The sequence below is a fragment of the Lepidochelys olivacea genome (assembly GCF_965140295.1).
Source record: "Lepidochelys olivacea isolate rLepOli2 genome assembly, chromosome: 3".
NCBI lineage: Eukaryota > Metazoa > Chordata > Testudines > Cheloniidae > Lepidochelys > Lepidochelys olivacea.
Window position 1 is genome coordinate 208,729,186 of NC_140413.1, and position 23,698 is coordinate 208,752,883.

Sequence of the window (23,698 nt, forward strand, 5' to 3'; positions counted from 1 at the left end):
GGAGAAAGCCCCTCAAGATCTTTTCTCTTTAGCTCCCTACTAGTCCCCAGAGCTGGTCAGCCTTGCTCCGTGAATGAGCCAGGGATGGGGAGAGGGACAGAGGACAGGACTGGAGAACTTCTTCCTGACACTGCTCTACTGGTTCAGGGCGTGAATTCAGCACACTGCACTCTTAGGAGACCACCAGGCTGGAACCAGTAGTTACCAGCAGGAGGTGAATTGCAAAGCAACCCTGAACACTGTACCGACATCAGCAGTATGCACTGACTATCCCTGCAGCCAGGATGGGTTAGGAGTTGGAGGTGAAAGGATGGTGCTCATGGCTCACTGCTCCTCTCCCTGGCCTCAGTTGGGGGGGCCCTCAGGCATCAGGCCAGTACCTTCCTGGGTGGAATTATGCAACTCTCCCAATCTCAGCTGAGCCCAGGGCTCCAGCACCCCGTGGCTCAAACATGCTTACCCAGCTGGTTCAACTAGGTTCAGTGCCTGCAGTGCCTCCTTTTGGGAGTCTCCTTACACCACAGTCCTGTTCATTTTAGCAGTAGGAACGGCACTGAGAGCATTAAATAAACCATTTTAAAAAAAAAGAAAGAAAATTGGAGAACCAATTCTATTGTGTACAGCTGAGGAACCCCCTAAGATGGGTCATCAGCAGGGCTTGAAGCTTCACATCCCCACTACTACCTAGGAACTAGCCTATGAGTCTAGAGGACTTTGCTGGGCGGTTTACGACCTCTCTCTATATATCTATGTAGGATGTTGGAGATTAGGAATTCTGAGCTCTGTCTCTTACTGATGGGCTGGATTGCTGGATTCATTGGATGAGGTTTTCTGGCTTATGCTGTACAAGAAATCAGACTTGATGGTCCCTTCTGGCTTTAAATGTGAATCTATGAATCCTTGGGTCTGAGGAGGGAGTCTGTCTAGTGGCTAGAGACAGGATAACTGTGACAACCAGAGTCCAGACACCCTAAGGGGAAAAGAGGGGTTCTGAACCCCAAAGAACAAGCAATTGAATCAACAGGCTTATACCATGTGATTGTGTATAAATATGTCAAGTCTGGTGTTTTATGAAAGCTTGTCATGCTCCAAACTTGATGTTCAGTAAGAAATATGCATACAGGTTATGGCTATGAATATCTGCATGTCTAGAGATTTGTAATTGTAACTGCTGTGCGACTACAGCATTGCCTCACAAAAGGGGGTGAAGTAATCAGGCCGGGGGGGAGGCACCTCCCAGGCTAGTTGTTACACAATACCCATCCCTTGTCCAGCCAGAAAAACAGAATATTGAACCATCAAAGTTCAACATGGAAAGACATTGATAAGAAAAGCAAACCCAAGTCTTGGAAAACAAAGAAAGAAGGGAGTTTTCCCCCCTCCAATAACCATGAGTCTTTATGCCAGGAGAAAGGAGGGGGAGAGAGGGGAAAAAAGAGAGAAAAAAATTAAAAACAGGCTTGGGTTTGAGAATTGTTATCCAGAAACTGAGGACACCAGCTATGCTGGAATGCGAGATCCCCTCCAAGACAGAGGGCATGCTGGGAAACTGGTCAGAGTCCTGCGATAACTTACAGAAAAGGGAATTGAGCAAACACAGATGTGTGAAAGTCTGAGATTGCGTCTCTGTGTTTATTTCCTGTGTAACTTGTAAATGTTTGCTTCCTGTGACAAGTTCATCTTCCACTCTGTGATTTTTTTCTATTAAAAAAACCTTCATTTATTTTTACCCCAAGTAGGTCTCTGGTGTGCAAACTGTGTTCCCCAGAGTGAGCTGATAATTGGGGCAGGTTTCACTCCTTCAGGGGTGCTGAACCAGAAGGGAAAATTCCAAGTGTCTGGTAGTTAAGAACGTGGGGAGACAGATTCGGGGGGATTTGAGACTGGAGGACATTGCTGAGGTCATCCTGCAAGGAGTAACTGGCCTGATGGCAACCCAGTGAAACCTTTGTGCTTGTGGGCTGGCTCCTGGTGTCAGGGCTCTGAGCCGCAGCAGCAGAGCATTAAGACCCGCAAAGTTATCAGGCAGGTGGTGACAGGACCCCTCACTGGTCTGGGTAAGCCCCAGTACGGCGCAATAGCTACATCACATGGTTTGAGCACATTCGATCTGAAGAGCAGCCTGGCTGAGTGGCTAAGACGTGGGTCTGCCATATTTGAAATCTGCACCCTCGGCTGGGGTGCTGACAGACAAATGACTTGTAAAAGAAGAAGATTTTAACTGGAATTACTAAGAAAGACAAAGCTGGAAACGGACAAGATCATGTTAGAGACCATGGTCTGACTATAGATGAATGTTTGTTATGGTTCTAAGTGGAGCAGGTTGCAATGGTGGCTATTATGAAGGCAACGCTATCCACTGTAAGACCATTTTCATTTGCTTATAACTTTAACTATTTGGGCTGAGACTTCCCAAAATAAGCTGGACCAGGGAGGGGGAGGCAGAGGGAGTAGGTTTAGACAAGGAGCAGGGGGGAGACGGGGACTGTAAGCTAGAGCAGGAGGGGATGGGGAGCTGGTGCAGGAAGACTGGGACTGTCTGGGCAAGGAGATGGGGATCAAGAGCTAGGGATGGAGAGTCTCACACGAGAAGCCCTGGGTAAAAAGATAGGACTGGCACAGGCTTTGGGGGCAAACTGGTAGAAGAGTCTGTGACCAGTAGAGCACACTCCCTTACAGAGCCTGGAATGGAACCCAGGATTCCTAATTCTCAGCATTCCTCTGCTGTCAGCAAATATCTGTGAAACCCACGGGCAAAGCATGTATCCCATCCCTTTCTAATGGCTGGTATGCGCAGAGGATGACAACCTACCATTGGTCCAGTTACATCATTAGCTCAAGTGGCGGAAGTCTGTATGGTGGATCTAAAGGTTACAACCTTGCTGATGAACCACATGGATAGCAATATGATTCCACATGATGGAATTTGCTTTTTTAAAACCTAGGAAATTACATACAGAAAACTATACTGAAAGAAAATTAAGGTTGCAAAGTCAAGCACTCAAAAGTTAGGAAATGTCAGAATTAAGTCAGCCTGGGTAACCTTAATTTGGTCTCCTTGTACGTATGCATTATATACCATTTGTAGTTATGTGATTGCATACTATATTTTCCACAAGACCCCTGCCTCATTCAGTGCACAGAACAGATCTGCTCTGGGGATGATTCAGGGCTGTTGTCTTTAAGGCCCCAGCCTCATTTGTTGAAGAAGCTGGAAAATATGCAATGAGGGAGGGGATCGCAGGAAGTGAAAGAATGGCCTCATGGTTAAGGCAATTGAATGCTGCCCTTGAGAACTGGAGTCTATCCTTGCCAATGCCACATAGTTCCTGTGTGATGCCGGGAAAGTCACTTCGGCGTTTCACACGTGGCCACTAGTTGTGTGTCCCTCATTCTCTGGGTGTCTGACTTAAAACCCTGGGGTTTGATTTGCAGAAACACTGAGCACTCACAGCTGCACTGAATTCACTAAGAACTATGCTTTGAACACATCGAGTGCTATATAATGTTAAGTACTCTGAAAAATCAGATCCTATGGGTCTCAAATTGGGCACCAAAAATTAGTGGACACTTTTGACTTTAATGTCTCTATGTGTCAGTTTCCTATTCAATAACACCACCTGTTCATCTCCCCAGTGTTGAGAAGATAAATCAATTAATCTTTGTGAAGTCCACAGATACTAAAATGATGATTAAAGACCATGTCATGACACATATGCCCAAGTCAGGCAAATTCGGTTGCACAGGCAACCCTAATACTGGCATTTCCTAACATTTAAGTGCCTGGCTTTATGACCTTCACGCTCTTTGATCAGTTTTCTGTGTGAAGTTATTATTTGTATTTGGGTGGTGTCCAGAAAGCTAACAAGGTTGATGAATACAACAAGCGGATGGGTGGGGAAAGAGGAGGAAACAGTGAAACCAGCCTGTTACTCATAGTGAACAGTAGTGACAGCTCACCCCCTGCCTGGGGATGCTCTGCAGGCAGACCAGCCTAGGTCAGGCTCACAGAGGGATCTGAAGAAGGAGAGCAGTGGCTGTTTCCATTTTGTTTGGGAGTTTTTCCCATGTAGACCTTACAGCATGGGTGAACAGGTGAGGGTGTCTGAGGGAGAAGTTGACTGGTAGGCAAAAAAGGGCTTCTGGCTGCAGTCAGCAAGTTTACTGAGGATAAAGAGAGAAGCACCGTCCTGACCATCCGCTGAAGCAGAAGTCAGGCATCAGCTACCAGCACAATGCTGCAGGCTGCAGCCACATAATCATTGTTACAGGTTTCAGAGTAGCAGCCGTGTTAGTCTGTATCTGCAAAAAGAAAAGGAGGACTTGTGGCACCTTAGAGACTAACACATTTATTTGAGCATAAGCTTTCGTGAGCTACAGCTCACTTCATCGGATGCATGCAGTGGAAAATACAGTAGGGGGATTTTATACACACAGAGAACATGAAACAATGGGTGTTACCATACACACTGTAATGAGAATGATCAGGTAAGGTGAGCTATTACCAACAGGAGAGAAAAAAACCTTTTGTACTGATAACCAAGGTGGGCCATTTCCAGCAGCTGACAAGAACGTGTGAGGAACAGTTAAGGGGGGGGGGGGGAATTACCAGCTATTACCAGCAGGACAGTGGGGTGGGAGGGGGTATTGTTTCATATTCTCTGTGTGTATATAAAGTCTGCTGCAGTTTCCACGGTATGCATCCGATGAAGTGAGCTGTAGCTCACGAAAGCTCAGGCTCAAATCAATTGGTTAGTCTCTAAGGTGCCACAAGTACTCCTTTTCTTTTTGCGAATACAGACTAACACGGCTGTTACTCTGAAACATGGGGAAATAGTTTTACTTTGTGTAATGACACATCCACTCCCAGTCTTTATTCAAGCCTAATTTAATGGTGTCCAGTTTGCAAATTACTTGTTATTTCTTTCTTTCACAGTTCCCAAAGTGTGCTGGAAGCACCACAGTGCAGATAAACGCACGCTCCCTGCCCCACGCTGACAGCCTCATTTCCGGCACAACGGCAGGGAAGGCAGAATAAACCAGTGGGCAAGAAGGCCGGGTTTACACAGGCACCGAGCCAGGCACATGCGCAGCAGGTTTGGGCTTGTTAAATAAACCAAAAAATAGGTGAACATCTTTACTGATTCACTTCAGCTGAGTCTCAGAGAGGGATGTGATGAGGACAGGGTGTGTTCCATGGATAGGGGGAAACGTGGGTAAAGGGGCAGAGAGAGTTGTAGAGGAAGAAATTCAGACATGGAGTGTGACATGATTAGCACCAGTGCAGCTGTAGCCATGTCGGTCCCAGGATATTAGAGAGACAAGGCGGGTGAGGTAAGTTCTTCTACTGGACCAGACAATCACAATGCTCTCAAATGAACTCATGCAGAAAAACGGTATGGACATAGATAAAGGGAATTTGATGCAGGCCTCTATATTGAGCAGGAGTCAGGCTAACTCTAGCTTTAATAACGTGAGATTTGTAGAAGCGGGGATAGTGTGAAGCGAGTGGAAAACAACTGTGAAAGAGGCTGTTGTGACCTTGCATTAGATAAGAATAGAATGCCGACTATAAGAGAAATGGTAAGAAAAATAAGATATCATGAAGGAATATGTATAAACAATATGCCCTTGTTGCTTATTATTGTCTGTAAGAAAGGTAGAAATACTTGCTCTAAGCCCTGGTCTACACTAGGACTTTAGGTCGAATTTAGCAGCATTAAATCGATTTAAACCTGCACCCGTCCACACAATGAAGCCCTTTATTTCGACTTAAAGGGCTCTTAAAATCGATTTCCTTACTCCACCCCTGACAAGTGGATTAGCGCTTAAATCGACGTTGCCGGCTCGAATTTGGGGTACTGTGGACACAATTAGATGGTATTGGCCTCCGGGAGCTATCCCAGAGTGCTCCATTCTGACCGCTCTGGACAGCACTCTCAACTCAGATGCACTGGCCAGGTAGACAGGAAAAGAACCGCGAACTTTTGAATCTCATTTCCTGTTTGGCCAGCGTGGCAAGCTGCAGGTGACCATGCAGAGCTCATCAGCACAGGTGACCATGATGGAGTCCCAGAATCGCAAAAGAGCTCCAGCACGGACCGAACGGGAGGTACGGGATCTGATCGCTGTATGGGGAGAGGAATCTGTGCTATCAGAACTCCGTTCCAGTTTTCAAAATGTCAAAACCTTTGTGAAAATCTCCCAGGGCATGAAGGACAGAGGCCATAACAGGGACCCGAAGCAGTGCCGCGTGAAACTGAAGGAGCTGAGGCAAGCCTACCAGAAAACCAGAGAGGCAAACAGCTGCTCTGGGTCAGAGCCCCAAACATGCCGCTTCTATGATGAGCTGCAGGCCATTTTAGGGGGTTCAGCCACCACTACCCCAGCCGTGTTGTTTGACTCCTTCAATGGAGATGGAGGCAATACGGAAGTAGGTTTTGGGGACGAAGAAGATGATGATGAGGAGGAGGTTGTAGATAGCTCACAGCAAGCAAGCGGAGAAACCGGTTTTCCCGACAGCCAGGAACTGTTTCTCACCCTAGACCTGGAGCCAGTACACCCCGAACCCACCCAAGGCTGCCTCCTGGACCCAGCAGGCGGAGAAGGGACCTCTGGTGAGTGTACCTTTTAAAATGCTATACATGGTTTAAAAGCAAGCATGTGAAAGGATTACTTTGCCCTAGCATTTGCGGTTCTCCTAGATGTAGTCCTAAAGCCTTTGCAAAAGGTTTCTGGGGAGGGCAGCCTTATTTCGTCCTTCATGGTAGGACACTTTACCACTCCAGGCCAGTAACACGTACTCGGGAATCACTGTAGAACAAAGCATTGCAGTGTATGTTTGCTGGCATTCAACCAAAATCCGTTCTTTATCTCTCTGTGTTATCCTCAGGAGAGTGAGATATAATTCATGGTCACCTGGTTGAAATAGAGTGCTTTTCTTCAGGGGACACTCAGAGGAGCCCATTCCTGCTGGGCTGTTTGCCTGTGGCTAAACAGAAATGTTCCCCGCTGTTAGCCACAGGGAGGGGGGAAGGTTGAGGGGGTAGTCACGCGGTGGGAGGAGGCAAAATGCGACCTTGTAACGAAAGCACATGTGCTATGTATGTAATGTTAACAGCAAGGTTTACCCTGAAAGAGTGTAGCGACTGTTTTATAAAATGTGTCTTTTTAAATACCGCTGTCCCTTTTTTTTTCTCCACCAGCTGCATGTGTTTCAATGATCACAGGATCTTCTCCTTCCCAGAGGCTAGTGAAGCTTAGAAAGAAAAAAAAACGCACTCGCGATGAAACGTTCTCCGAGCTCATGCTGTCCTCCCACACTGACAGAGCACAGACGAATGCGTGGAGGCAAATAATGTCAGAGTGCAGGAAAGCACAAAATGACCGGGAGGAGAGGTGGCGGGCTGAAGAGAGTAAGTGGTGGGCTGAAGACAGGGCTGAAGCTCAAATGTGGCGGCAGCGTGATGAGAGGAGGCAGGATTCAATGCTGAGGCTGCTGCAGGACCAAACCAGAATGCTCCAGTGTATGGTTGAGCTGCAGCAAAGGCAGCTGGAGCACAGACTGCCACTGCTGCCCCTCTGTAACCAACCGCCCTCCTCCCCAAGTTCCATAGCCTCCACACCCAGACGCCCAAGAACGCGGTGGGGGGGCCTCCGGCCAACCAGCCACTCCGCCACAGAGGATTGCCCAAAAAAAAGAAGGCTGTCATTCAATAAATTTTAAAGTTGTAAACTTTTAAAGTGCTGTGCTTAAAGTGCTGTGTGGCATTTTCCTTCCCTCCTCCACCACCCCTCCTGGGCTACCTTGGTAGTCATCTCCCTATTTGTGTGATGAATGAATAACGAATGCATGACTGTGAAGCAGCAATGACTTTATTGCCTCTGCAAGCAATGATTAAAGGGAGGAGGGGAGAGTGGTTAGCTTACAGGGAAGTAGAGTGAACCAAGGGGCGGGGGGTTTCATCAAGGAGAAACAAACAGAACTTTCACACCGTAGCCTGGCCAGTCATGAAACTGGTTTTCAAAGCTTCTCTGATGCATACCGTGCCCTCCTGTGCTCTTCTAACCGCCCTGGTGTCTGGCTGCGCGTAACCAGCAGCTAGGCGATTTGCCTCAACCTCCCACCCCGCCATAAACGTCTCCCCCTTACTCTCACAGATATTGTGGAGCGCACAGCAAGCAGTAATAATAGTGGGAATATTGGTTTCGCTGAGGTCTAAGCGAGTCAGTAAACTGTGCCAGCGCGCCTTTAAACGTCCAAATGCACATTCTACCACCATTCTGCACTTGCTCAGCCTGTAGTTGAACAGCTCCTGACTACTGTCCAGGCTGCCTGCGTACGGCTTCATGAGCCATGGTATTAAGGGGTAGGCTGGATCCCCAAGGATAACTATAGGCATTTCAACATCCCCAACAGTTATTTTCTGGTCTGGGAATAAAGTCCCTTCCTGCAGCTTTTGAAACAGACCAGAGTTCCTGAAGATGCGAGCATCATGCACCTTTCCCGGCCATCCCACGTTGATGTTGGTGAAACGTCCCTTGTGATCCACCAGTGCTTGCAGCACGATTGAAAAGTGCCCCTTGCGGTTTATGTACTCGGCGGCTTGGTGCTCCAGTGCCAAGATAGGGATATGGGTTCCGTCTATGGCCCCACCACAGTTAGGGAATCCCATTGCAGCAAAGCCATCCACTATGACCTGCACATTTCCCAGGGTCACTACCCTTGATATCAGCAGATCTTTGATTGCGTGAGCTACTTGCATCACAGCAGCCCCCACAGTAGATTTGCCCACTCCAAATTAATTCCCAACTGACCGGTAGCTGTCTGGCGTTGCAAGCTTCCACAGGGCTATCGCCACTCGCTTCTCAACTGTGAGGGCTGCTCTCATCTTGGTATTCATGCGCTTCAGGGCAGGGGAAAGCAAGTCACAAAGTTCCATGAAAGTGCCCCTACGCATGCGAAAGTTTCGCAGCCACTGGGAATCGTCCCAGACCTGCAACACTATGCGGTCCCACCAGTCTGTGCTTGTTTCCCGAGCCCAGAATCGGCGTTCCACAGCATGAACCTGCCCCATTAGCACCATGATGCATGCATTGTCAGGGCCCAAGCTTTCAGAGAAATCTGTGTCCATGTCCTGATCACTCACGGGACCGCGCTGACGTCGCCTCCTCGCCCGGTATCGCGTTGCCATGTTCTGGTGCTGCATATACTGCTGGATAATGCGTGTGGTGGTTGATGTGCTCCTAATTGCCAAAGTGAGCTGAGCGGCCTCCATGCTTGCCTTGGTATGGCGTCCGCACAGAAAAAAGGCGCGGAACGATTGTCTGCCGTTGCTCTGACGGAGGGAGGGGCGACTGACGACACGGCTTACAGGGTTGGCTTCAGGGAGCTAAAATCAACAAAGGGTGTGCCTGTACATCAAGGAGTATTTCAGGCAGGACTGCACGGAGGGTTCCAATAAGAAATGGTGCACCTAAGTTATCGTTGTTATTGGAACAAGGAGGTTCGCCTGGCCTCTGATTGATACATGGCTAGATTTACCTCGCTGCACCTTCTCTGTGAGTGAGTGCAGTGTGATCTAGACAGGGGAGGAGGCAAATGAGTACAAAACAAATCTGGTCTATTTCTTGTTCTGACCCACTCCATCTATCTTTTACATCTTTGGCTGGCAGCAGACGGTGCAGAAGGACTGCATGCCATCCACATCTCATGGCTGCTTGGCAGAAGATGGTACAGTATGACTGCTAGCCATCTTCATCTCTTGCCTGCCTGGCATAAGATGGTACAATACGACTGCTAGCAATCCTCATCTCTTGCCTGCCTGGCAGAAGATGGTACAGTACGACTGCTAGCAGTCCGTATCGCCTGCCCGCTCACCATAAGACGGTTCAATAGGACTGCAGGACTAAAGAGAATGACCTGGTCAAGTCACTCCAAATTTAGTCCCTGCGCCCATGTCTGCCCAGGCGCTCCCAGCCGACGTGGCCAGGAGCACCTCGGACACGACGAGGACGACTACCAGTCGTATTGCACCGTCTGCTGCCAGAAGGCAATGGGTTGCTGCTACTGTGCAGCAAAGCCGTACCGCGTCTGCCAGCACCCAGGAGACATAGGGTGACGGTTACCTGAGCGGGCTCCATGCTTGCCGTGGTATGGCGTCTGCACAGGTAAGTCATGAAAAAAGGCGCGAAATGATTGTCTGCCCTTGCTTTCACGGGTGGAGGGAGGGAACGGGGGCCTGACGATATGTACCCAGAACCACCCGCGACATTGTTTTAGCCCCATCAGGCATTGGGATCTCAACCCAGAATTCCAATGGGCAGCGGAGACTGCGGGAACTGTGGGATAGCTACCCACAGTGCAACACTCCGGAAGTTGACTCTAGCCTCGGTACTGTGGAAGCGCTCCGCCGAGTTAATGCACTTAACGCACTTAGAGCATTTTCTGTGGGGACACACACACTCGAATATATAAAACCGATTTCTAAAAAACCGACTTCTATAAATTCGACCTAATTTCGTAGTGTAGACATACCCTAATTGTTTATCTTTGAGAGACCTGCCTAGGTTGGGGAAACCCTGTGTCCGAGTGCACTCTCTCTCTCTGTGCAATTGCTTGAGATAACGAAGTGTATCTGATGTGCTGCACCCAACCTGAGAGTGTACCTTCCAGCTGACTTCTGTAGCAGCACAGCTGTGCTGCTGTATGGTACACAGTGTAGACATGGCCGTAACTCATAACTCTGCTAGACACTAAAAATCGTGGACTGAACAGAGACACTGGCTTTATGGTTTATTGTAACAATCTGTAACCCACTAATCCCCTGTTTTTGACCTATCACTGCAGAGGTGTTAACAGGTCATTCTATCTTGAATGTTCCCTTACAATATGTGCTAACTACTTATACTAAATCTGTTCCATCTTACATTTAGGTGTGATGCTGGGAGAACCTTTCCCAGACCTAAAAAAGAACTCCAGGTGGCTAGAAAGAAAGGGCTTGGCTACACTTGCGAGTTAGAGAGCATTTAAAGCAGCCCCGGGTGCCCTAGCTCACTACCCGTCCACACTGGCAAGACACATAGAGCGCTCTGACTCCACGGCTAGACCGCTCCTGGTACTCCACCTCGGCGAGAAGATTAACGCTTGTTGCGCCTTGGCTGAAACGCCCGGGTGTCGGTGTGAACGAGGTGTTGTATTACTGCGCTCTGATCAGCCTCCGGAAAGGTCCCATAATCCCCTTAAGACAAGCGGCTACTCTTCTCATTGTTTTGGAATGGCTGCAGGAATGCGGATATGCCCTTTGAAAGCTCCGTTTCTGACAGCCGGCATGCTTATCTGCTCCAAGACAAAGCAACCATTACTGTGGAATGCTGTGTGTGAGAGAGAGAGGCGGGTGGGAGGGAGGGGAGGTCTGCTGCTGTCTGAACTTACAAGACAGCATGCTGACATGCTCCCAGCCCCCCCCAAAAAACCACTCTCTCTCCCCCCACATACACACAACATACTCCCTGTCACACTCCACCCCACCCACCCCCATTTGAAAAGCACGTTGCAGCCACTTGCATGCTGGGATAGCTACCACAATGCACTGCTCTCTGTGGCCCTTGCAAGAGCTGCTAATGTGGCCACACCAGTGCCCTTGTAGCTGTCAGTATGGACAGACTGCAGCGCTTTCCCTACTGCGCTCTACGAAGGCTGGTTTAACTCAAAGCGCTCTACATCTGCAAGTGTAGCCATGCCCAAAGCTTGTCTCTCTCACCAACAGAAGTTAGTCCAATAAAAGATATTACCTTATCCACCTTGTCTCTATAATTAGCACCAAACAGAGAGGCTGCAAAGGCTCTTCCTCTCACTCACATCATGTCCCCAGAGATTTCATGAGCTTCCCCCAGCAATTAGCTCACCGTATTAGCAGGTTTGCTTATGTAACAAAGTCTGTTGAAGTCAGCTAACTTTGAATTATCAGGGTATGAGGACAAACTTTTAATTACACTTAATAAAAACAAAATTCTCAAGCACACACTGTTTCAGATCTTCCCCTCTCCTCTGCTTAATTTCTTATGTGAATTCCTTGCCAGTAAAGGAAATCGTAAGAAGGATTCACTGTAACCATATCACTCAGAATATGAAAACTGTACAAGTTTTCAGTGGATATCTTGATTCACTGCTGAAATGCAAGTATGTAGCAGCATCAGAGGGGGTCCAGAGAAGGGCAACAAGAATGCTCTCAGGCCTAGAAACATTGGGACAGTTCACCATAGAAAAGAGATGAACTGTATGTAAAGAAATGACTGGCTGAGGAAAGGGAGCTAGACAAAGCTTGCTGTCTCATAGAACAGGAAAAAGGGAACTTTGGTGAAAAGGAAAGTAGCAAATTCAAAACTGATGAAAGGAAATACTTTTTCACGCAATGTGTAACAAGTTTTTGGAACTCACTGCCACAGGATGCTGCTGAGGCCAAGAGGCCTAGCAGGATTCAAAAGGAGATTGGACATTGGTATGGATATCAAGAAACTCCAGCATTCTCATAGTAAACACCATTAGAAAATTAACAGGAAGAAAAGGTTTTTAAAAACCTTTACATTTCAGGGCACAAGTCAACTTCTAACAATTGAGGGTTAGCAGGAGCTTTCCCGGGGGCAGGTTGTCTCATAACTGCCTGTAATGGGGTACACTCACTGCTGGGCCACCTCCTTGTGGCTGGGTCTGAGGATTAGCTCTCAGCCCATCTAGCGCCCCTTTCTGTCTGTTGCTTGCATAGCAGCCCCTCTCTTACTCTGGGACATGCATGCTCCTTTCTTCATCCTATTTAGTCCTCCCCTTCCAGGGTGTCAGAGTCACACTGGACAGGCTGGTCATATGCCATCAGCCAGTCTTCCGGTCCAGTGCCACGGGGCTGGAAGGGAACCTGGGCCCACCCCCAACTCCATGTTCCAGCCCAGGGATCTTGTGTCTAGCAACCACAATATGCTCAATCTCAGATCCTGTTGCTGTTTTCCCTGGGCTCCTTCCTACCTTGCTTCTCTAGCTCCTGGCCCACCTCTGGGATTACGAGCCCGAGATTCATCTGCTCTCAGTGGCTACTCCCCCCTCTCAGCTTCTAGTCCAGGGCTAAATCCCAGGATTTACTCTCCTCTCCAGAACTTCTCCTTGTCCCTAGCCAACTCTCTTTCTCTCTGGAGAGTGACTGAAGAGCTGCCCCCGAAGCCCCTTCCTGTGCTCATGTCCTGTTCTATACTCCTAGCCCAGTTTCTCCTCCAGCTGGGATGAATCTGCCATTAGGCCCTGTCTATCCCTGCTTCCACTCCAGGTGCAGAATCTTATGTTAACTGGCTGCTTCTGGCCCACAATAACCTGCTCAGGGCTTGTGTGAGGTGGACACTCCATCACAGAGCCTATTGAATAGTTCTTCCACCTTCCCCTGAAGCAGTTGGTGCTGGCCACTGACAAAGATGAGACCCTAGCCAATGTGAACTCCTGGCCTGGTCCTGTCTGGCCATTCCTACGTTCCTATGATCAGGAGAAGGGCTTTCTGCATATCCACAGACAAAGTGTGTAAAGACCTTCATGCCGTGGGTTTTATTAACTCCTACCTTTAGTATATTAACTTGTATATACACACACATACACACACCATATGAGAGTTAAATCTGAAGGATAATAGATGGCAGCTACAATGAAGCACAGAAATGAAAACCAGGAGACCAGTGCAACAGAGCAGAGGTGTGTGGTGAGACATGAAGGGTTTAACTACTGAGATAAATGGCACAATGGGCTCCTGGTCTCTGACTAGGCCCCAGGCAATAGAGTAATACAAAGAATAACTAGTAGCTGAAAGCCTGCGCAGTCACCTGGATGTCGCAGTTGGGCCAAGTAATCCCCCATCTGTGCAGTCTCCTTCATACAACCAATGAAACTGTTGCATGCAAATTATCTGTACAGTAAAGATGACGATTGGCTCAGTTGCCTCAGCTATCTAGGACTCTTGGCATGGCCTTGATACATGCCTTACTTTAGCTGTGTTCAGCATGTGTGCAATTCGTAAAGTCAAAATGGCTGAGATCTTAAAAACTGGCCAGTAACAGACCACGAATCCCACTGGTGATTGAATCTGGTGATATTCTGAACAAAAAGAGCTTTCAGCCATGCGCGTAGCAATTTCCATCACTTCACACTGACTCTACAGACATTCGTGGCTTCAGAGTGACTCTCCTGGAATCTTATTATACAGAAAAGTACAATGTTTAAAAGAAGCGATTAATGCTCCAAGTTAACCAAAGAGGTGGGTTTGGATGCTGCCTGGAGGATTCAGGCGCTATCAAAGGGATCCTGGAAGATTAAAGGTTTCAGAGTAACAGCCGTGTTAGTCTGTATTCGCAAAAAGAAAAGGAGTACTTGTGGCACCTTAGAGACTAACCAATTTATTAGAGCATAAGCTTTCGTGAGCTACAGCTCACTTCATCAGATGCATATCGTGGAAACTGCAGTAGACTTTAAATATACACAGAGAATATGAAACAATACCTCCTCCCACCCCACTGTCCTGCTGGTAATAGCTTATCTAAAGTGATCATCAGGTGGGCCATTTCCAGCACAAATCCAGGTTTTCTCACCCTCCACCCCCCCCCCCCCCCACAAATTCACTCTCCTGCTGGTGATAGCCCATCCAAAGTGACAAAGTGTGTAAAGACCTTTGGATGGGCTATCACCAGCAGGAGAGTGAATTTGTGGGGGGGGGGGGGTGGAGGGTGAGAAAACCTGGATTTGTGCTGGAAATGGCCCACCTGATGATCACTTTAGATAAGCTATTACCAGCAGGACAGTGGGGTGGGAGGAGGTATTGTTTCATATTCTCTGTGTATATTTAAAGTCTGCTGCAGTTTCCACGATATGCATCTGATGAAGTGAGCTGTAGCTCACGAAAGCTTATGCTCTAATAAATTGGTTAGTCTCTAAGGTGCCACAAGTACTCCTTTTCTTTTTGGAAGATTAAATAATTTCTAGATTTGTTCCCTAAATCTGGAGTTCGTTTTTATACATAAAGCTCTGAGCAACGGCCTCACCCATCCTGTACATAATCCCTCCAGCTCTTTCCCCCTAATTCATTGCCATCTCTTCTGGAATGCTTTTCTCTCTGGCATGCCTTCACCTATCCACCCCGCATCAGCAGCAACATTCCCCATATCCTGCCAAGGACACCTAGAGGCCCTCAGCAATCATTGCCCTTGTTGCCAATGAGCTTTGTAGTCCACCAGGAGTCAGGTCACATCTTTCAGAGTAGCAGCCGTGTTAGTCTGTATTCGCAAAAAGAAAAGGAGTACTTGTGGCACCTTAGAGACTAACACATTTATTTGAGCATAAGCTTCCGTGAGCTACAGCTCACTTCATCGGATGCAACTTGAATCCACCCGAAGGGGCAACTGGGGAAGGAGAAGGAGAAGAAGCGAGATGCTGAACTAGCGGATGAACCAGACCCTGGGTAGGAGCTGAGGTGACAGACTAAAAGTGGGGAACTGAGAAGGAGAAAAAGAAGGAAAATAGGAAAGGTGTCAGATCAGAAGAAGCAGAAAAAAAGTTGACCTAGGTTTGTGAGCAGACACTATTAGAGAAGGGGAGTAGAGGGAAATAAAATCTACAGATGTACTGGAGAGAGGGTATCAAAGACAAAAAATGAAAGAAAATCAAATTGATCACATCTTGAGGCCTGTGTTTAGGGTTGGAGCCCAGAGCATCCAAAGGAGAACAAGCAAAATTTGTTAATTACCTGGATGCATCACAGGAATCAGTTATTTACAATGGAATTAACAGTGTACTATTTGTTATGGGATAGTGACATAAAGCAACCGGCTGCTCCTGTCAAAGACCTAGACCCAATCCTTTTTCCGATGCATCACACTGGAGTGTCAGTGGCCTGCTGGCTGGCAGCATGGGGACCCAGCTAGGCTAGGCTAACTGTGAGGAAAGGCAGAGGAAAACCAAAGCAAAAAAAGGATGATTTAAAATCTTTAGAACTTTATAAGGAAAAAGTCCAACACTGTACCAGGAGCATAAATAATATAGAACATTACCAAACACTTACTACTTATAATAATAAAACTACAGGATACCAACACATTAACTTTTGTGAACTTGTACACGCTGTGCAATTAGTATCAAATGCATTGTTATTAACAAGAACAAGAGAGATTATGCTACAACATACAGTGCCACTTCAGAGAAGAATCAACTTTTCCCCTCCTTGGCTGGAAGTCTAGCGCCACTCTTGCTGTCCTGTCCTTTGCTTCTCTTCATCCTGAAGGGCTCCTTTGATTCAGTGTTTCTGTGGCTGTATCTCTTTTCACTGAGTTTATCCACAAGTGGGTTTCCTCATCGAGTGGGCCCTCACTTGTCCATTAGGCACCTTTGAACTGTCTTCCATCGATAGATGTCCAAACAGTCATTCTCTATGTTTAGGTCCTTTGTGGGTGGGCTTCTTGTTTACTATTTTCAGGATCTGTTTTCATCTAACACAGCTTTCTGATCAGCTCCCTTTTTCACCAATTTGATTTCCTTTCATTTTTTTCTTTGATACCCTCGCTCCAGTACATCTGTAGATTTTATTTCCCTCTACTCCCCTTCTCTAATAGTGTCTGCTCACATACCTAGGTCTACTTTTTTTCTGCTTCTTCTGATCTGACACCTTTCCTATTTTCCTTCTTTTTCTCCTTCTCAGTTCCCCACTTTTATTCTATCACCTCAGCTCCTACCCAGGGTCTGGTTCATCCGCTAGTTCAGCATCTCGCTTCTTCTCCTTCTCCTTCCCCAGTTGCCCCTTCGGGTGGATTCTAAGCCCACCCCAGCTCAAGCTGCCCTCCCACTGGCCGTCTCTCTCCCCAGGGCAGCATTCTGTGCTGCAGCAGGTGCGAGTACCAGGGTGAGGCTTACCACAGTTGTACGTCAGGACAGGAGCATCCATTATCATTTGTTTGTGTGTGTCAATGCTTGCTGTTGGGGATCTGCCCAGTCCTACAACACAGCCTGCCTTGCGAGCAGACGTCTGGGTTCCGGTTCCGCAGCCAGGAGTGACAGAACACAGACAGAAAATGTATCCTTCCTGTGAAGTGCTGTGCCCCTTTCACATCCACCGGAGCTGGCCTGTCTCTGCTGGGATCTGCTTTCAGTCCCTCTGCTGTGAGTAGATATCCAGTGTATGTCACCTTCTGCTGTTTGACGTGCCATCCCCCTCTCCTCTTGTACAAGTCTGACTGAATCTTTCTGGGATTCTGCTCTGCTCTTGCACACATTGCTAAAATGGTCAAACTTGCCACGTTCCTTGCCATGCTGTCCTAGTGCTGAGCACTTTTTCACCAGCTCCTGCTGTCTCCCCGCTGTCTTTTCCAGTTTTACTTTATCTTGTCTCAGATGGGTGACCAGAACTGGATATAGTATTCAGGGTGTGGGCACACCATGGATTTATATACTGGCATTATGATGTTTGCTACCCCTTTCCTAATAGTTCCTAAAATCCTATTTGTCTCTTTGACTGCTGTGGTGTACTGAGTTGAAGTTTTCACAGAACTATCCACAGAGAATCCAAGATCTTGTTCTTGGGTGGTAACAGCTAATTTAAAATCTATCATTATAGATGTGTAGTTGGAATTATTTTTTCCAACATGCCTTACACCACACTTATCCAGGTTGAATTTCCATTTGCTGTTTTGTTGCCCAGTCACCCAGTTTTGTGAGATCCCTTTTTAACTCTTCACAGTCAGCTTTGGACTTAACTATCTTGAATAATTTTGTATCATCTCCAATTTTGCCACTTCTCCGTTCACTCCCTGTTCCAGATAATGAATATGTTGCACAGCACAGGTCCCGGTACGGATCTTTAGGGGACCCCTCTGTTTGCCTCTCTCCATTTAATTGTGAAAACTGACCATTTATCCCTACCCTTTGTTTCTAATCTTTTAACCAGTTACATGAGAGAAACTTCCCTCTGATCCTAGGGTCACCTAGTTTCCTTGAAGCCTTTGGTGAGGCACCTTCCTACTATCCTGATTAGGATGCATCTTCCAAATTTTAAAGGATGTCTTTTTGCCTCTAACAGCCTCCATTACTCTGCTGTTTAGCCATGGTGGCATTCTTTTAGTCCTCTTATTGTTTTTTTCTGATGTGGGGTACACATTTACTCTGAGCCTCCATTATGGTGTTTTTAAATAGCCCCTCATTTTGTGTAGTTTCCCTTTTGAAGGTAAATATTACTGCAGTTGGGGTTTTTTGGGAGGGGTTTGGTATTATCCCCCCCACATTACGGTCACTATTACTGCGTGGTTCAGCTATATTCACCTCTTGGACCAGATCTTGTGCTCCATTTAGGACTAAAACAAGAATTGCCTCTCCTCTTGTGGGTTCCAGGGCTAGCTGTTCCAAGAAGCAGTCATTGATGGTGTGTAGAAATTTTATCTCTGCATCACACTCCAAGGTGACATTTACTCAGTCTTCACTCGGTTTACAACTGACCTATATTAATGTAGCACCAAATCACTATAGGAAGGTTTGGCAGAATCTGTTTTTTTTAATAGTTTTGATGGACAATATAAATTTATTTTTAAGCATTTTTTTCAATTTTTATCTATTCAAATTTTCAAATTCGCCCAAAATTATGTGGTTTAAACATTTCCTCCCTATTCTTATCAATTTAAGTTTTCACAGTTGCAGGAAATTATAGAGGGGAGGTCAGACAATTATTTAGAGACAGTAGTTGTTGATATTCAAATGTTAAAGCTTTATAACCATTAAAACACAAATTGTCAACATCACGTCAAAACGTACTGTCAATATCCTTAAATCAAACTAAGTTCTTAAGCAGCATTTTTCTCTTTTTTTGCCTATCTGTAAATTTCAATTATCAATGGAAATATTTTGTCAGTTTGTGGCTATACAGTGAAATTGACGTTTATCTACATTTTAATGATACAAATCTAATCCTTGAAAGCCTAGCTATAAACCAGTTGTAAACTGATTTAAGTTCATCCATGCAAGGGGCTGCACCATCTTAATTAAATCAGATTAAAAACTGATTTTAGCTAAACCAGTGCAATATTTGGGTGCACTAGGCCTTGGAAATGATAAGTGCTAAGTACTTAGAGAAGCTAGTACCCCAACACACCCCACAGCAAGATAACTTTGAATGCATTCCTTTGACTAACAGGAATGCCATGCTGTCCTTCGCATTCTTTTTAAAGTATTCTTTCCTCCCATCCAAACCGTAATCATAAAAAGCTGCAAGATTCTGCCACACAATGTATCATGGTCTGGCCACAACTAATGCAGACAGAAAAGCTTTACAAAAGAAATTAACCCAGTGCAAGCACTTGCCAGTGACTAGGGATAGTGAATCCTTTTGTCACATGCCATCTGCCTACCAGCTGCCTTGGGACACAGTACACATGGAGATCATCAACTACCAGTGCCCTAATCTGTAGATGGGATGTGCTGAAGCAGTATTAAACAATGCAGAGGAAAAGTAAGGACAGCTACTAATTACACTTCTTCCAGCAAACTAGAAAAGTATATGACCAGAACCTCAAAATAAAGCCACATCTACAACACAGACTCCAGCTCATTTAATTTCTCTTTTTTGTATTTATATTTCATATTATGGTAGTGCCCAGAGGTCCCAAGTGAGATCAGAGCCCCATTGTGCTAGGCACTGTACAAACACAAACACTGGTAAGAGACAATCCTTGCCCTTAAGAGTTTACAATCTAAATAGACAAGACAGGCAAAGGGTGAGAGGGGACATAATTAACACAGCACCGGAGTAGGCTAGCCTCCCTTCCTGAAAGAAATTCAGTTAATTTATTCTTCATTTAAATAGGTCTTTCTGCAACAAGGCACCTTCCACAACACAAGAAAGGTACATGATTAATTTTATGCCCACACTTAGCCAGCTGTTGAACATTCCCAGTGAGCTCAACAAAGCTTTCAGATTAATTGTAAGCAATATTCATCCATTACATCTAGTAGGGACAAGCTAAGGCTGCTAAGGGGTTTCATACAGATAAATGCGTGAGAGCGCATCTATGAGATTTACTAGCATTGGTAAAGCTTGTGTCCTGTGTGAACCCAGGACTGCCAAAATAAATCTGCTTGCTACTCCAATCTCTGGGCCCTCAGTGCACAACTCAGATTGTGTGTGGTCCAGCACTTTGAGCCTACAGCTGGGAATCAGAACTTCCAAAGTTCCCATCACCTCTTTCTATGGCTTTGAGGAAGGCACGTCACTTCCTTTGGCTTCAGTTTCCTGAATGGTAAACTGGAGGTAATATTTACTAACCTCAAAGGATTGTTGTGAGGATTAGTGTGAGTAAAGCATTTTAAATGCTGAGTATTATTATTTCTACAACAACCAGAGTCAATTATTGCTGACAGGGACAGAGCAACTTCCTCGGCTCATTAATTTATTATAGGCAGAGCTGGTAGCAATGTCCATAGTTAAGGCTGAATGACACTTTCCATTTTGAGACCCTGTGTTCAGCTGCTTATAACTTTGCCAAACAAACTGTTCAAGCCAATATTTTTCTTGCTGAACGTCTACCTTCAGCTGACTGATTTTGGAAACTGATTTCACCTATATTGGATCTGCTGTTTCTGAGGATGGGGTTAAGGTAAAATACATTGTGTTTGCCAGCGTTAAAACATGATTACAAACACTTGATTGAAACATTCCAGCACCGCTGGGTTCTAGAGCAAGGACTTGAAAACTGGCAATGTAGTATCGCAGAGTCTGAGAGCTTTGCTAATCAGGTCACCAGCAGCAGTTCATCCTACCCAGAAATCCCTGGCAGGTTTGCTGTTCTAAAACATCAGATGTCTCAAAAAACTGGTGTAATATTTATCACTTTCTTTCATGCCCTGACCCAGATTCCCCCAGTCAGTGCCGTCTGATCAATCCTGGGACCAGCAAGAAGCACTTTTACAGCATCACAGAGAAGAGCCTTTTGGGCCAGTAGTGGAAATTCAGAGTCAGAGCTACTCACCACTTTCCAACGGTCCTTGACCACGTAGTTGGCCGGCAGAATGTCGACCTGTTCCCCTCCCCCACTCATGTTTGGTTCCTCCCTGATAGCTGCTACTAGGCACTGCATTTGCCAGCCAGAAAGTATTTTAGTAGCTCCCAATTTAAATGAGCCATTTATCTGAGAAGAAAAACAAAAGGGAGAAAAGGAGGGTTAGTGCAGGTCATTGCATTGATGCTGTTGAAACTACATCTCAACAGCTCTGGTTTAGAGCCAATCAGAAACAGCATCTCTGGGAAGAAGGGCAAACTCACCTCGGAGCACAGCAAGCAACAGCCTGCTTTACAAATTCCTCAGCTCTCTCCATGCACAAACCTGGCAGAAGCAACCAGGCCCCAAGTCCACATCACCAACTGAAGAGATGACAAGTTACTGGCTACACCATGCAGGGTCCTAGTGCTCTTGGGCCTCATAGCCAGCAACTCAAAGATGGGCCAATGCCAAATCCTTGCATACAGCCTGAGTATCAGGGTGGGAACAACGAAGAAAGCCGTAATTGTACCAGGCAAAATAAATAAATAAATAAATAAATCTTGCTTTCACAGAGCAGCTGATTCATTTTCTGTTATTTTGGTTTCTAGCTGACCGTATGCAACACTCCCATCCCCAAGACTTGCCAGGTACTATGCTCTGGAAGCCAAAGGGGGCTAGGGCGGCCTCTGGAGCGCCAGGGTCACAAACACTGCTAACAGCCAGGCAGAGAAGAAGAGCACAGTTAGAAGGGGTTTCAGCCACATATAGATTAGTCCTTGTAAGACACAAGCCTTGCTAAAAATGTTAAATTCAAGCACAGAGACAGATAGAATATCAACTTTCCTTTCCCCCTCCTTTCTCTCCCTGTCTCCAGGGCGAGGAGCTCTCACTCATCCATGAGATCCAGATTACCTGATTCTATAGCCAGTTTTGTTCTTTAATTTTTGGTTAGAATCCCTCCATAAAGGTGACTCTCAGCTTCATATCAGTGCTAATCTTATTCATTTAAAGGAATCTTAGTGGTTATCTCGCCTGCTGCTATAGGCTATTTTCTGGCCTCAGAGCCCGCAGTCCTTTGATTCACAGGTTTCCTGGTAGCTCTGCCCCCTTTTCTTTGGTATATAGCCCATATGCCCTTTCTGGATATAAAACAAGTTCTTCTGCAGAGATCAAACACAGCTAACCACGTACATGCTGAATAAGAAAGTAAGGTTAGAGTTGGTCATTCGACCATTAGACTTCTTCAGGCTGGAATAATAATCAGAAAATAGCGAGCTGTGTATCAGAGAGAAGAGGTGGTCGTTCCCTAAGGACAGCTGGAAGGCTCAGACCTGTGGTCTGACATGCACGTGTGAGTTCCGCAGAGGGAGTTAGTGCCACAAAGTGGGCAGGATGTGAAGATGTCACGTGAAAATCATCAAATAAAAATGCAACTAGCATCTCAAAGGAGAGAGAGTCGTGCTCTAAAACAAAGAGACAATACATGCAAGGAATGCAGGAAAGGATTAGGAGAAAAAGAGAAAAGAAAAGGAGTACTTGTGGCACCTTAGAGACTAACCAATTTATTTGAGCATAAGCTTTCGTGAGCTACAGCTGTAGCTCATGAAAGCTTATGCTCAAATAAATTGGTTAGTCTCTAAGGTGCCACAAGTACTCCTTTTCTTTTTGCGAACACAGACTAACACGGCTGTTACTCTGAAACCTGAGAAAAAGAGAGCAACTGTATGCCACTGGGAAAGGAGACTGCAAACCACTCCCCCCAATGATATAAGCTAGAATACAAACCAATCATTAAACAGAGGAGAGAGGCAAAACAAATATTTTAGAAGTGTAGCAGAAGAACGTGCTGCCAAAGGGGTCTGGAGTTTCTCATAGATGCAGGGACACGTTAAGAGTGGACTATGGGACAGCAGCTCTTCTGACATCCAGGAAAGGGCAGTGGACATCAGGCCAAGTTTCAGTTCTGTTCAGTGAGAACCAGCGAGAGGTCTGCTTCGTGGACTGGTAGCGCTAGTGCTCTGCATTGCTGGAGGCAGTCTGGGCTCCATCCCAGGCTCCTTCTCCCCAGCCAGCATGTCCAGGAGCGCTGCAGTGTGAGAACCTAATGAGGAGTTGGTGTACCTCAGCTGGACCGAATGAAGTTACTCCAGGTATGAACGTAGCCCAGTATGCACCCTAGGGGCTGAGTGATGCCTGTTGCACCCTTCCCTTATTCGCTGCACATCTCTTAGAGTGGCACAAGAGAGAGGATCCCTCCTGCAGCCCTTATAAGGTGCATGATTGGGCAGCAGCACAACTTACAGGGGACAGGCACACTACACTGCAGGCCCTGTATCCAGGAAGTGCAAAGGGAGCTGAGGATCTTGGCCTTGGAAGGGAGGCAGCAACACAGAGCAATGGGAAGGGAGTAGAGGTGGGATTCACAAAGCTACTTAGGTGCCTAAACCCCAGACATAGGCACCTAAATCTGGGGTTTAGATACCTGAATCCCAGTTTCGGCTCCACTGTGATCCACAAAACTCCTGCTAAAACCTGTGGGTGCCTAAACTCACTTGGGGCCTAAGTTCAGGGTAAAAGTTCCCTCTGCCTCTGGGCATGTGCACTGCTGGGTCACTCTGGACTGCCAGATACCTATCTCCCGCCTAAGCCCCAGAGAGATTCA

The 23,698-nt window shown here is 46.4% G+C and overlaps 1 protein-coding gene across 1 annotated transcript in view; it reads right to left on the minus strand.

Moving 5' to 3' along the window:
* The window catches only part of TTBK1 (tau tubulin kinase 1), a 127,425-nt gene extending 106,276 nt beyond the window's left edge, over positions 1-21,149 (minus strand). The window contains exon 1 of the mRNA XM_084622731.1: positions 21,025-21,149. Coding sequence (XP_084478857.1) covers positions 21,025-21,132 — 108 coding nt within the window. The 5' untranslated portion in view covers positions 21,133-21,149. The remainder of the gene's footprint in view (positions 1-21,024) is intronic.
* Positions 21,150-23,698: the final 2,549 nt, after the last annotated feature.